At 40.9% G+C, this 14,234-nt stretch overlaps 1 protein-coding gene across 4 annotated transcripts in view; it reads right to left on the reverse strand.

The window, feature by feature from the left end:
• The window catches only part of PLCB2 (phospholipase C beta 2), a 39,556-nt gene extending 37,060 nt beyond the window's left edge, over window positions 1-2,496 (reverse strand). For all 4 annotated transcript variants that reach the window (XM_051977074.1, XM_051977073.1, XM_051977071.1 and 1 more), the window contains exon 1: window positions 2,130-2,496. In XM_051977074.1, coding sequence (XP_051833034.1) covers window positions 2,130-2,213 — 84 coding nt within the window. In that variant the 5' untranslated portion in view covers window positions 2,214-2,496. The remainder of the gene's footprint in view (window positions 1-2,129) is intronic.
• Window positions 2,497-14,234: the final 11,738 nt, after the last annotated feature.

Raw genomic sequence — 14,234 nt, forward strand, 5'->3', positions numbered from 1 at the left:
CACTGTGTAGAAGGGATCACTGTAGTAAATGGCAGAACTAGGATGTGAAACCATATCCTTTGCCTGCAAATCTAAAGTTCTTCCCATTCTATCAACAAAACCTTATTGTACACTTGTCCACTAATATAGTGCCTGAATGAAGGAAGTACTTGATGAAGGAAGTACTCTACTGAATTCTCAGGTCAGGAACCTACTTTATCCTCTAGAGGGGAAGGGATTGGGTTGGAGGTAAGGGAAGAGTGCAAGGAATTCAGAAGTTCTTTGTTACTAAGCCTTGACCTCGACTTGGTTGGTTATACACTTTCCCAGAAGTACTAAGAGACCACTTCGTCTTTCACTTTGGACCTGTTTCTCTTCTTTTGCCTGATTCCTGGAAACTCTTGCTACCTCCTCCTACTCAATACTTTCCCTTCCCATCCATCCACCCTTCTCTGAACCCCCCCCCCCCATCCCTTCCACCCCCATCCAAAAAAAAAATCCAAAACAATCCTATCTACTTCCTTGTTCACATACATTTAAGGAGGGGCTAAGGTGGACCAGATTCACTTTCTTTAATTTTTTTAAGGCAGTCAGAATTAAGTAACTTGCTCATAGTCACATAGTGCATCAAGGAACTGAGGTCAGATTTGTACTCCTGACTACAGGGCCAGTGCTTTATGCACTATGTCACTAACTGCCCTTAAGATTCACTATCATTCAAAGTGATGTTCATTGAAGAGTAGGGAGGACTTCTTGTCTGATAGATTAGTAATCCTGTTGACAGGGGAGAATTTGGTGCAACAAAAAGAACTTTGGCAGTTCCCAACCTCTTCAGGCCTCAGTTTTCAAATGATATATGCTATGTAAAAAATTGGAGTTGGGGATCTCTAAGGTCCCTTCTGGCTACTTTGATCCTGTGAGCTTCTACTATCTGAGTCCCATCACCAGGAAGAAAATCTTTTCTTTTTCTTTCTTTCTTTCTTTTTTTTAAGAAAACCTTTTCCCATGAGCAACTGGTTTACATCCCAAGGTCCAGGAAAGCTACCCTAGTTGAGCCTTCACTCCTCTTCCCCAGGACTCTGGAAGTCCAGGGAAATTGCCTCATAGTCTTAATTTCCAGAGTCAGGAAGAATCTCCCTTAGAAAAAGCATTTCCTGGGTCCACCCTGGCACACTAGCTCTTGTCTGATTTTTCCACGCCCTTTCAGCTCTCCAGACCATGCAGTCACCCTTAATCTTTTCTTCCTCCCACTGCTTCCTCAGAGGACAGTTCCTGATTTTCTTTTTAGTGGCCCAAGGGAAAAAAAAGTTTTAGAGGGTTAGGGAAGGGACAAATCATAATGAGAAACTTCTGTAGATACTCAGTGGATGGAGCCCTGGAACTGGACTCAGGAAGACCTGAGTTCCCAGATATTTATTAGCTGTGTAACTCTGGGCAAGTCACTTAATTTCTCTCTGCCTCAGTTTCCCCAAACTATAAAATGGGGGTAATATAATAGCCCCTATCTCCCCGGATTGTTGTGAGGTTCTTAGCACAGTGCCTGGCACACAGTAGGTACTACATAAATGCTTATTCCCTTCCCTGTGCTTCTCTCTGCTCTCCCTCACCCTGATTCAGCTCCCAAGAAGAATTCTTCCTTTTCCAGTTGACATTTTGAGATCACTAATAGAAACTGACCTTTCCTTTCCAATAACGGCCGTAGAGTGGTCAAACACCTATTTAGATATATACACCCATCCACACCATTAAAATATAAGCTCCTTGTGAGCAGGAATATTGCCTCGCACACGGCAGCCACTTACAAAGTACCAGATGATTGATTCAGATTTTCTCTGAACCACACCCACTCACGACCCCAGAGAAGAGGGTGGGTTCTCAGACATGTGTACCCCATTATGGATACAGCTACACCCCCCCCAGTGACACTAATGGACGAATCTGCAGATGAGGGAAAAGCACAACTGTGCCCCCAGACACACCCTACACTGCCTGGAATGAAGCCGTCCGCCCCGATGTCCAGCCCGTGGTGGGAGAAGCCAGCCCCACTGCCCCCCCCCCCCATCCACCTCCCCCAGATCTGATCTCGGGAGCTCTCTGAGGAAAAGCCCCAGCTCTGGCTTCCCCCCATGCTCCCCCTTCTCCCCACTCACATCATCCCATTTGATGAAGCGCTCTCCTCGGGTTAGATAGCTCTTCACCTCAGGGGGCAGCAGGATTGGATTGAGCAAAGACATCCTGCCAGAGTACAAGGGAGGCCAGAGGCTGGTAGGAGGGTCAGCGGCTGGTAGGAGACAGAGCGGAATGAAACCTGCCTCACATGGTGCTCTCCTCCCCAAGTAGCCCAGTCCGGAAGTCAGCACCCTCTTATAAGATCCAAGAACTTTAGGGGCAGCAGCCTGGTCTCTATCTGCATTGCAAATCAGTGGCTGCCCGAGCACCTGTGCCCACTGAGAAGGTGCATGAGGAACACCCGTCCGGCCTAGAAAGACTTTATGGGGAGGCCATAATTTCCTTCTCCTTCACCCCCTCACCCTCACCCCCAGCACTTCCTGCCTTAGGACTTCCTTCTTCTATTTCTCTGTTGTCCTAAAGCTACGGAGTTGGATTAGGGAGGCCAGGCTCAAGATGCTCTTCTTCGCTGGCCTGGGAGAATCCCCCAAAGGGGCTCAGCGCAGAGAGAAGGAGGATGGAGGAGCAGAAAGTGGGCAGCCACTTAAAAGCAAGGAGGGCTTCCAGGAGATACCACGGGACACTGGGATCATGTATTTCGAGTTGGAAGGAACCCAGAGGCCATCTTGTCCAGCCCTTTTATTTTACAGGTGACAGAACTGAGGTTTAGAGTGCTAAGGTGGTTTGTCCGAGATCACACCAGACAGTAAGTGGAGGGATAGATTTTAAACCAAAGCTCTGTATCTCCCATTCCAGACCTGAGTAGCAGGAGCTGGAACATAAGGGAGGCAAGGCAAAAAGGCTTGTAGCAGGACCGGGGAAGGAGGAAGAGTCAGCTGGACACAACCAGATTTAGGGTATTAAGTGCAGGCTCTAAGTGTTTTGAATAGGCAAAATTTGCTGCTAGGTGACTAGGCACCCTTTCTCAATGCTTCCTCCCCATGAAAATGAGATGTAAGTGAGATAATCATTATCCTCTCAAACATATACCCCCCTCTCCTCCTTCAGAGTGTTCTTGTCTTGGCCCTGTAGATCTGTCTTTTGTCCCTCCCCAGCTTCCCGTTAAGCTACTTTGCAGTAACTTAGTGGCAAAAGGTGTGCTCCTAGAACCCCTCTTTCTCATCTGCCTGCCTAGGACCCTGGATGAGAATCCTTAGACTTAAGTCATCCCTCCCATACCAACCTCCTGGGGATCTGCAATCCCAACTGCCCCAGGACCATCCAAAGGAGTGGGCTCCCTTGCCCTTCTCACATTAACTCTCTGAAGGATTGGGGTCAGTGGTTGTGTCCTTTTCTATGGAACAGAGTAGGGAACGGGCCCTTACCCACTTCCTCTTGCCTAACTAGCGTCTCTTATCTTCCTCCAAAGCAGCTCAGTAGGGGAAGCAAGGAGCGCCACCCACCAGCTTACTTCCCCTATGAGGGGCCTGTCTGGCTGCCCTAGACCCTACTTTGGGGCTCCTTATCCCCTAGTCTATAAGATAACAAAAATCAAGAGATATGGACCCTCCCATCATCTCCCATTCTCATGAGCCCCTCAGTGTTAGCAAAGAAATCAGCATGGGTCAGCCAAGGAAGGTAGTTACTTCTATCTTTGTCCATAGGAAAGGTCACAACATGCATAGTGTAGGATAGGGCAGCTATTATATTAAATAATTCTGTAATCAAAGCAAACCAGAAGCCAGAAGACTGGGAGCTGAAGATCATCACTCATTCTAAAAGTTCTCCAGCTCCCCTCCCCATGCTCTCTTCTCTCACCTGTCACTTCACTGCATTCTCCCTTATACCCCCTAACTTTTCTTTGGCCTTTTGCCTCATCTGCTCTCTTTGCCACTCCCCCTCTTCCAACACACCCTTTAGTGAACCCAGGCCCCAGGGAGCTCTTCACTCCCATGGATCAGATTCCTCTCTTACCCTTTTGAATGAACTTTGCAAGGGAAATCCCTTTCACCTGAAGCCCTCTGCACCTGCCAATAACAAAACAGTCATCTGAAAATCCCCATCCTCTGTAAAGGAGAGCCCAACTGCTACCTTCCTCTCTGTCTTAAGGATGAAGCAATGGTTCCCCTTTTCCCACCTATCTAAAAGTCCAAATTTCTTATCTCTTTTAATGGGTTGGGAAATTGAAGCTGGGAAGAAAGATTTATTTATCTTGAACACCAGAAATGAGCTCAGGAATCCCAACTCTCAGTTTTCTGCTTAGATACCTTTGTTTCGAGACTATTCTTAAAGTTATCTTGAAGGGGCAGCTAGATGGTGCAGTGAATAGAGCACTAGCCCTGAAGTCAGGAGGACCTGAGTTCAAATCTGATCTCAGACACTTAATACGTCCTTGCTGTGTGACCCTGGGCAAGTCACTTAACCCCAATTGCCTAAAAAAAAAAAAAAAGCTATCCTGGAAGACCCAGCCCTGAAGACAGTGGAATACAATCCCATCTACTTTCCCAAGCATTAGAGCAATGGTTCCTGGACTCCAAGGTGCCAAATGTCAGCCTGGGAATCTGGACCTGTCCCCTACTTATACTCCCCAACTTTAGACCCCTTAAGACACAAAGATTTGGTGCTCAGGAAGCAAGGGATTTAGGAAAACTCATGTTCTTGGAGAGAAATCACTGGCCACAGAATAAAGACAGAGTTGGAAGGAAGACCAGAAGTCTTCTAGAACTTTTTATAGATAAGGAAATTGTGATTTTCCAAGGCCATATAGGGAATAAATGACAAAACTGGGATTCAAAATCAGATCCTCTCACTGCAAAACCAAACCCCTTCTGATATTGTCCATCATCTTCATTTGATAAATGAGGAAATTGGAGCCCAAATATAACTTTTTGGTGGCAGAACCAAACTAGAACCTGGAGTTCCTGATTCCCAATCCTAACTACTTTAAACTTGGAGAACTTTTCTTGGATATAGGCTGTTTATACTTGGTTGTTTTCATGTTATTTCTTCCCATTAGTTTGTGAAAGCAGACTTAAAATTAGGCACCATTTGGTTTTGCCTTTCTCAGCATTCCCAGGGCTTAGTATACATACATACATAATTATACATACATACATAGCCTGATACATAGTTGGTGCTTAATAAATGCTTGTTGACTGAATGATGACTGATTGACCTTCTCCACCTGACTAGAAGAGCAAGTATCTCTCTCTCCCATTTAAATTTTTTTTATTTTTAAAGGTTTTTTTATTTTCAAAATATATGCATAGTTTTCAACATTCATCTTTGCAAAACCTTGTGTTCCAAATTTTTTCCCACCCGACTCCCCATTCCCTTCCCCTTACATATATAATCCAAAATATGTTAAACATGTACAATTCTTCTACACATATTTCCACAATTATCATGCTACACAAGAAAAATCAGATCAAAAAGAAAAAAAATGAGAAAAAAAACAAGATGCAAGCAAACAACAACAAAAAGAGTGAAAATACTATGTTGTGGTCTACACTCAGTCCCCACAGTCCTCTCTCTGGGTGCAGATAGCTCTCTCCATCACAAGACCATTGGAACTGACCTGAATCATCTCATTGTTGAAGAGTCGTGTCCATCAGAACTGATCATCTTATAATCTTGTTGCTGTGTATAATGTTCTCTTGATTCTACTCACTTCACTTAGCATCAGTTCATTTAAGTCTCTCCACCCCTCTCTGAAATCCTCCTGCTGGTCATTTCTTACCGAACAATAATATTCCATAACATTCATATACCACAATTTATTCAGCCATTCTCCAACTGATGGGCATCCACTCAGTTTCCAGTTTCTGGCCACTACAAAGAGGGCTGCCACAAACATTCTTGTACATGTGGGTCCCTTTCCCTTTTTTATGGTCTCTGTGGGTCTCTATCCCATTTTTAATCCCTTTGCTCTAAGGTAATAGAATGTCGCACAGCTATGGACTCATCATCATTCTAGGGTCCTAGATCTCAAACTGGAGGGGATCTTGGAAACCTTCTAGCTTAACCCCCTCATTTTATAGCCAAGAAAACGGATGCCCAGATAAGGTAACTGATTCACCAAAGATCACTTAGTAAGTGACAGGGCAGGATCTGAATCCAGATCCTCTGACTCCAGGGCTGACAATCTTCTGTACTCTGGATTCACATTCCAGCTGTGTCATTTCTCTTTGAACCTCAGTTTCATCTCCTGTGAAAGAAATAAAGGAGATTAACTGCTAAGATCCTACTCTTCTCTAAATCTATTATCTAATTCTATCATTCCCTTTAGGAGAAGAATACCTGTCATTCCCACCATACATACCAGCCCTCCCCAGCCTCACGCCAAAACCACTTGAATTCCCCCAAATCTGTAGGCTCAGGACCCCCATTCCCCAGTTTCCACCCCAGCCAGCCTGGTCCCCAGGGGATGGGTCGTGCCAGCTTTGTAGCAATTCCATGTTCTCTGATGCTCTGTGTGTGACAGGCCCTCCCAGGAGCAGCTCCCTCCCTCCCTCCCTCGCTCAGATCCGCTCCAGAGTCGGGGCCAAGACACAGTCACCCCCGCCTTGGCTTGCCAATCACAGCCCCCGCAGATGGCGACTGAAAGGCTGAGAATGCCCCCTGCTGGGTATTTTAAGCAGTGACACCCCGACCGGCTCGGCTTGGCTCGGCTCAGCTCCCTCCGCCTCCCCTCCCACATCTTGCTTTTTGCCCACCGAACCAACATCCACTGGAGCATCGCCCGCGTCTCCGGCCCCCAAAGACGCTGCTTCTAAATGAGATGTTCTGGGGGCAGAGACTGCAAAATATAACAAGTACACTCTTCTCTGCGCCCCTGTATAAGGACCTTGGGCTGTGGAGGCTGAGGAAATAAGAAAGCTTAGATATTAGTCTTTATTCACATGCGCCCTCGCGCTACCACTCAAGCTATAAATTGGGGCAGCGGGGTGGCACAGGGCGCTGGCCCTGGAGTCGCAAGTTCAGATCCAACCTCAGCCATGTACTGGTAAGTCACTTAACCGCGATTACCTTCAAGAAAAAAATAAAATCCAAACTAGAATGGGGAGATTGAAGCCTGAAATGAAAATAAGAGGCAAGACTCACTGCAGTTCAATTTCTGTATTTACATATTTTTATTAGAATTTTTCAAAACTGATAATAACTGGGCAATGGAGCCAAAACAAAAGAACAAAACAAAACAAAAAACTACAGAACAAATATTTTTTAAACTTGAATCATTTATATATTTATACATACTGTATATTTATATATAACATAAATATTTTTTCAAGGACTTAAGGGTTTGGGAATATTTAAAAGACATTATTGCTATATTTCAATGTTTACATAAAACACCACAGAACAATTTTAAACATCTAGCCTCAAGGTCAATCTCTAATTCATTAACTCTTTGGGCAAGATTGGATGACCTCTGTTTTGATTAATTTTCCTTTCTGTAGACCAAGAAATTTGAATTCAAACCTCAGAATCCAACTCATCCACCTAAACAAGGGAGTGTTAGGGTAAAGGCTATTTCATGACCTACTGGTGTCATTTATTGATGAATCAAGATGCACAAGAATTCTGAACCAGAAGTCTGGATGTGTATGGGTTTAGTATCTGGTTACTGTAGAGCACATCTCAATTATTAATCTCTTTTGACTTCCGTCTGTCATACAAGGTCACACTCTTTACATTAAAATTGTGTTTCCAATAGCTCTCAGTTTTCCCTTCTCCGTTTTTACCTTCTCCCTTCTCTCTCTTCTTCTTCTCTTATTTTATTTTCTTCTCTTTTCTTTTTATTTTCTTCTTCTTCTCCTCCTTCTCCTTTTCCTTCTCCTCCTCCTCCTCCTCTTCCTCCTTTTTCTCCTCCTCTTCCTCCTTTTCCTCTCCTTGCCATTACCTCACTTAATTTAGTCTAACAAAGAACTGGTCTTCTCATCAAGATCAACCTCTTTATATGCCCCCCCCCCATTTCATCACTTTCTGTCCTCTACCTTGCTATTAGACTTCTAATGTGAGTAGTAAGAGCATCAAACTTAGGGTCAGGGATTTTGTTCAGTTTTATGTGACTTTTGGTAACCCCATTTGATTTTTTTGGCAACAACATTGGCGTTGTCTGCTATTTTCTTCTCCAGCTCATTTAACATATGAGGAAACTGAGGCAAACAGGATAAAGTGACTTGCCCAGGGTCACACAGCTAAAAAATGTCTGAAGTCAGACTCAAACTCATGAAGATGAGTCTTCCTAATTCCAGGCCTGGCACTCTAGCGAAGGAACAAAGTGGGTGACCATCATTTGGGGATGGCTGAAAAATGCAGTGGCAACTCTGTAGCACAAAGTAACAAAATATGAGAAACTCAGATATATATAAGAAGATCTGAATGAAATGATGCAGAATGAAACAAACAAAATCAAGAGAATTATATACACAAAGAATACCACAACAATGTAAACAAAAAAAAAAGATACTAAAAGGAATTTTGAGTAATTAAAAAAATCACAACAAAATATACCTCCTCCCTCACAGCAAGGAGGTAGAGAATTACTAGGGCAGAGTATTAGATTACAAGTGTCAGCTGTTGTCTCCATAGAAGTTTTTACTTAATTATTCTTCATTGTTATGAGGGAGGGTTCAATATGGAGGTGATAGACTATGATATAAAGGTAAAAGGTATCAATGGATTTTTTTTAAAGAAAAGAAATGTTATAATTAATAATAAATTTCAGAACCTGAGATCCATCTCCTTCCTTTAACCCCTAATCACATTCAGATCCAGGTTTACCAGGGTTCCAACAGCAACAATATAAACAAGGAAGAAACTGGGGCCTGGGTCATCCAAATTATAAGATTAATAAAACTAAGAAATTCCCTTGGGCATATTACCATCTGCTCTGCTGCTATCCTACTCCTTCCTACCTACAATAGCACCCTCTGGACCAGCTCTCCAGAGTTCATGTTCCCAAGGGGAATTAATCTAAGCTTTGGAACTTTCCCCTAGGGCTGAGCTATTCTGATTAGTAGGTAGGTGGGTGAATGAGTGAGTGAATGAATAAATGAATGAGTAAATGAATGAAAATTCACCTAACCAGTTATATCTAGCCATCCTCGGACCATACTTCACATTTGGTAAAGACATCTGCCTGAACATTTGATTATCTAACTTGCTATTGTGAAGGCATGGTCCACTTCTCCACTCCCCATCCCCTTTTTTATCTCTTACTCTGAGGATAATAATTTATTCAAACTATTGCTACTGAATAGGGTGTCAGACAATAAATAAGCATTTAAATTTTTATTTTATTGATATTTTCTATTTCTTACATTGATGAGTCCTGGGTAACTAGGTGGGATTGGCAGAAAAAGCCTGAAGTACTGATAAGATTATAATATCCACAAATATTTACTAAGCACCCACTGTGGGCCAGGTAATGTGACAAGTGCAGGAAATGCAAAAAAAGAGGCAAAAGACAATTCCTGTCCTCACCAATCTCATGAGGGAGCTAACAAACAAATATATAGAAACAAGGTATATATAGGAAAAATTGGATATACACGAGAGAGGATATGCTCCAGAACTAAGAAGAGTTGGTAAATGCTTCCTGAAGATGGGATTTTAGTCAAAATTTAAAGATGTACAGGAAAACAACAGGTAGAGAGGAGACAGGAAAATATCCTAGGTTTGGGAGACAGCCAGAGAAAATGCCTGAGAGCAGAGAAATGAAATGTCTTATTCATTGAACATTAAGGAGGACACCATTACCTAACTGAAAAGTACCCAAAGATTATAAAGGGGCATATATCGGGTTTTGGGGGGAGGGGAGGAATTAGTAGGCTATGAAGGACTTTGAACACCAAATGGAGGATTTTGTAGTTTATCCTAGAAACAATAGGGAACCATCAGAGTGGGACAATCGGCAGTCTCAAGTCTATGCTCATCATGCCTGTAGTTTCCCAAACCAAAACTCCCTTGTCTAAAAACCATTTTTCTATAAATCAGCCTCTCTCTATTAAAATATAAACTCCTTGAAGTCAAAAGTCACCTTTATATTTGCCTTAAGGTCATAGGTCATTTTTATGTTTGCTTCTCCAGTGAAGTGCCTGGGACAAAGTAAATACTGAAACTAAAAGTGTTTTCGTGTTCATAATACATAGGAACACAAAATTGGAATTAGAAGGAACCTTAGAGCTAATTTACCCCAATCCCCTCATTTTATAGAGGAAGATACAAGTCCAAGAGTAAGTGAATTTTAAACTAAAGTACCATTTTCTACAAAAAGCCATTCTCAACCTCTTTTAATTTCCTTATTACTTATTTCCTACTTATCTTACATGCATGTGTGTATAGTTATACATATACATATATGTATACTATGGATGGGTATTTGTGTAGTTGTTTTTGTAATCTTCCCCATTTTGTCAGCCCCTTGAGGGCAGAGATTTCTTTTGCTATTTTTTATACCCTTAGTGCTTAGCACAGTGCCTGACACACAGTAGCAACTTAAATGTTTATTGATTGATTAAGCCAAGGGGCACACAGCTAATAAGTGTCTGAGGCAGACTGAACCCAGATCTTTCTGATGTAATATATAGACTAACAAATTTTTTATCAGGCTGCCTCCTTATTCAAAGAAAAAGTAGGGAGAAAGGGAGGAAGACAAGGAACGACTCAGAAAGAAAACATCTTTTTACCATTCTGAGCCTCACTTGAATAATGACGTTTCCCCTAAATCACCCAGGACCTAAGCATGGTTCTTTCCAATTGGGTCCTGAGAACACTGAAGAAGTTGAAAGATCTGAACTCTACTCCCAGCTGTGTGACATAGTAGAAAATAATCTATGCAGGAGGCCAAGAATTTGGGGTTCTAGTCCCAGCCGGCAGGTACTAGTTATTTCACTCTGGGCAATATCATTTAACTTCACTTGGCCCCGCTCACTCACAGGATTTTTGTGAGGTTCAAATAAAATAACACATCAAAGTTCTTATAATACAAAATATAAGACATATTGGCTTCTTTGGTTTTCCAGTTCATAAAATGAACTTAGTTTTCAATAGTTGGGAAGATCACACTTTAGCAAAACACTTAATTCGTTATTTCATTTGAAGAATGCCATTATTATGCCCATTTTTTCAGATGAGGAAACTTGACATTGAGGTTAAGTGACTGTCCCAGGGTCTTGCAGTTAACAAATATCCGGGGCAAGATTTGAATTCAGATTTTCCAGGCTCCAGCTCCAGTTCTCTAAATACCTGGATACCTAAAGAGATAAATGAGGCATTTTAATGTTTATTTCTATGTAAGAGCAAAATTCTTTTTTCCAAACTTTTCAATTTCTGTTGAAGGCACTATCATTTTCCTAGTTTCCCAATTTTGTAATATTAACATTATCCTTAATTCCCAACTCTCATTTATTCCACAGAGTCCACATATGCAACCAGTTTCCAAATCTGCTATTTATCGTTCCTTGATCTCTTTCATTTTCTCTCTAGTCATAGTTTTCACTTTAGTCCATGCCCTCATCACCTCTTGCCTAGATTATTGCAACAACCTCCTCATTGGCTTCCCTAAATCAAGTTTCTCTCTATTTCAGTCTGCCTTTCATGCTTCTACTTAAAACAATCTTCCTTAGACAAGCAGGTTATTTTCTTACTCAATAATCTACCATGTTTCCCTATTTCTTCTAGGATAGAATATGAACTCCTCTATTTAACTTTCAAAGCCTTTCATAGGTTTTCTGACATATCCTTCTTTCTTCAGTATACATTATCCCTCTACCCTCTTCCATCCAGACAAATAGATCTTTTCTCTGTTTCTCTTACACCATATTCCATGTCTCACATCTTAACACTGGCTATGACTGGAATGCATGTTTTCCTCACTTCCTCTTGATAAAACCTCTCTCTTCCTTCAAGACCCAGCTCCAACATTCCTTTGTACATGAAACCTTTCCTGATCTCTTTTACTTATATCTCCCTTCCCTTATTACCTTGAATTGAATTGATTTGCATTTATTCTCTTTGGATATTATGTACACATATGTGCTCACATACCTGTATTTAAATAAACACATATACATATATATATACATTAAATATGTTGTTTCTCCCATTAAAATTATCTCCTTAAGAATAGGGATTTTTTTTTCATTCTTTATTTGTATCCCCAGTGCCTAGATACATGGTCGTGCACGGTTTATTTAAAGTACTTTTCAAATATAATCTAAATAGCATAATATTTGTTGCCTGAGTTGCTCCTGCCTGAATCACTTGTTCCTTGGGTGGTCTTACTCATTTTTCAGGCCACTAGGAGATCATTTAGTGTTCTATAATAGCATCACAATAGAGGATCGACTAATGGCTTAAGGCACTTAGGAGGCCTAGCTTGATTATATACAAAAGCATTTTGTCTTTTGAGAGTAAAAGGCACTAAGTAAATCTAGAAAGTAAACAGAGCATAAGAGAAAACTGAAAGAAACTAGGATCATTTATTCTAGAGATGAGGGGTGAAAGAGGAACTAATAAGAACTTTCAGAGTTCTTGTGATAAGTTTTTACGGACAAGAAGGAAGAGTAAAACTATTTTTAATCTTCACTGCAAAGAGAACTTGAACTTGCATCAGAAGATATGCAAGTGCTATATGAAGTTTCCAGGGCAGTTGTCAGAGATTGGAATGGTCAGTGAAAAAGGTAGTAAGGACCTAGAATCTTTAAAAATGGCCCACATGCATATCTAGCTAATTTAAATCTGTGAAGATAGGAAAGAAAGGAAAAAATAACCTTTAAGAATCAGAATTCCTTCTAAAATTTTTCATTTTATTTTTTTCAATTAGCAAGCAATTATTTCCTCTTTCTTACCGTCATCATCCAGTGAACAAAAGAAAAAGAAAATCCTCCTAGAAAATATTCATTGACAAACAAAGCAAATTCCCACAGTGACTGTGTCCAAAAAGGTATATTTGGTATATACCAAATCTATGTCCAAAAAGATATATTTGGATATACCAAAAAGGTATATAATGCATCTTGAAGCCATTGCCTTTCTCTATCAGAAATTGGAGCTCATACCTCATTATCTGTCTTCTAGCACTTTGTCATTATGTCTCCAGAGTTCTCATCTTTCAAAATTGTTTTTGTTTATAATGCTGTTATTATGATAATGTTATATATAAAAAGTGTTTTAGTTCTATTTTGTTACTTTGTATCAACTCACACAAGTCTTTCCGGTTTTCTCTAAAACCATCTACTTTGTCATTTCTCATGACAATAATATTCCATTACAATCATACACTACAATTTAATCATTCCCTAATCAGTGGACGCCCTTTTACTTTCAAGGGTAAGAATTTTAAAGCTGTGATGTTAAATAAGCCATTTTGATACTTGCAGTTCCAAACTAAGCTCCTGCCTTCAATCAGTCCAGCCTTAGCTAAAGAGAGTGTATGATTGATTGCTGCAAAACAATAAAGAAATTCTGAAAACCCCAGAGGCTTTTAGGATTTCTCAGAATGGAAAGAGAAAAGTCACTTCTTGAAATAGCATTCTTCTGGCAATAGGCAGGAAGGAAACCTGGAAGGTCAGGAAGCTGCTTTGGCTGTTAGATATTGCTCTTAGTATTCTCTATGTCTTTAGCAGCAAAGGTGTTGGGGAAACTGATCACATATAAATTTTCTAGAAAGGGGGATGAGAGATTATAGTATCATAGATACTCTACAAGAGAATACTCAATGGTCATTTAATTCATCTATTCCTCCCCCACCCACAATTTTACAGTTAAGGAAATAGACCAGAGAAGCCTTAATGATTTGCTAAAGGTTACACAAAAGTAAGATGTAGCATTGTCAAAATATTACTTCAGGTTGGCAAATTACTTTATATATAGTCTCACTTGATCCTCACATTAACCCTGTAAAGTATATCACTTGAAAAGAGGGACTTTTAAAAAACCTTTTTCCCTAGAATCTAGCACTTACAGTAGTAAGTGCTTATATATTTCTTGAACTGAATTGAACTATTCCTATTTTACAGATAAGGAAACTGAGGACCAGAAAAGTTAAATTACCTCCAGCCATAAAAGTAGTAAGGATAAGAGATGCGAAACAGGAGCACTCCTGACTCCATGCCCAGCACTGTTCCCATCACACCAAG

Source organism: Antechinus flavipes, chromosome 2 (assembly GCF_016432865.1).
Source record: "Antechinus flavipes isolate AdamAnt ecotype Samford, QLD, Australia chromosome 2, AdamAnt_v2, whole genome shotgun sequence".
NCBI classification, from domain to species: domain Eukaryota; kingdom Metazoa; phylum Chordata; class Mammalia; order Dasyuromorphia; family Dasyuridae; genus Antechinus; species Antechinus flavipes.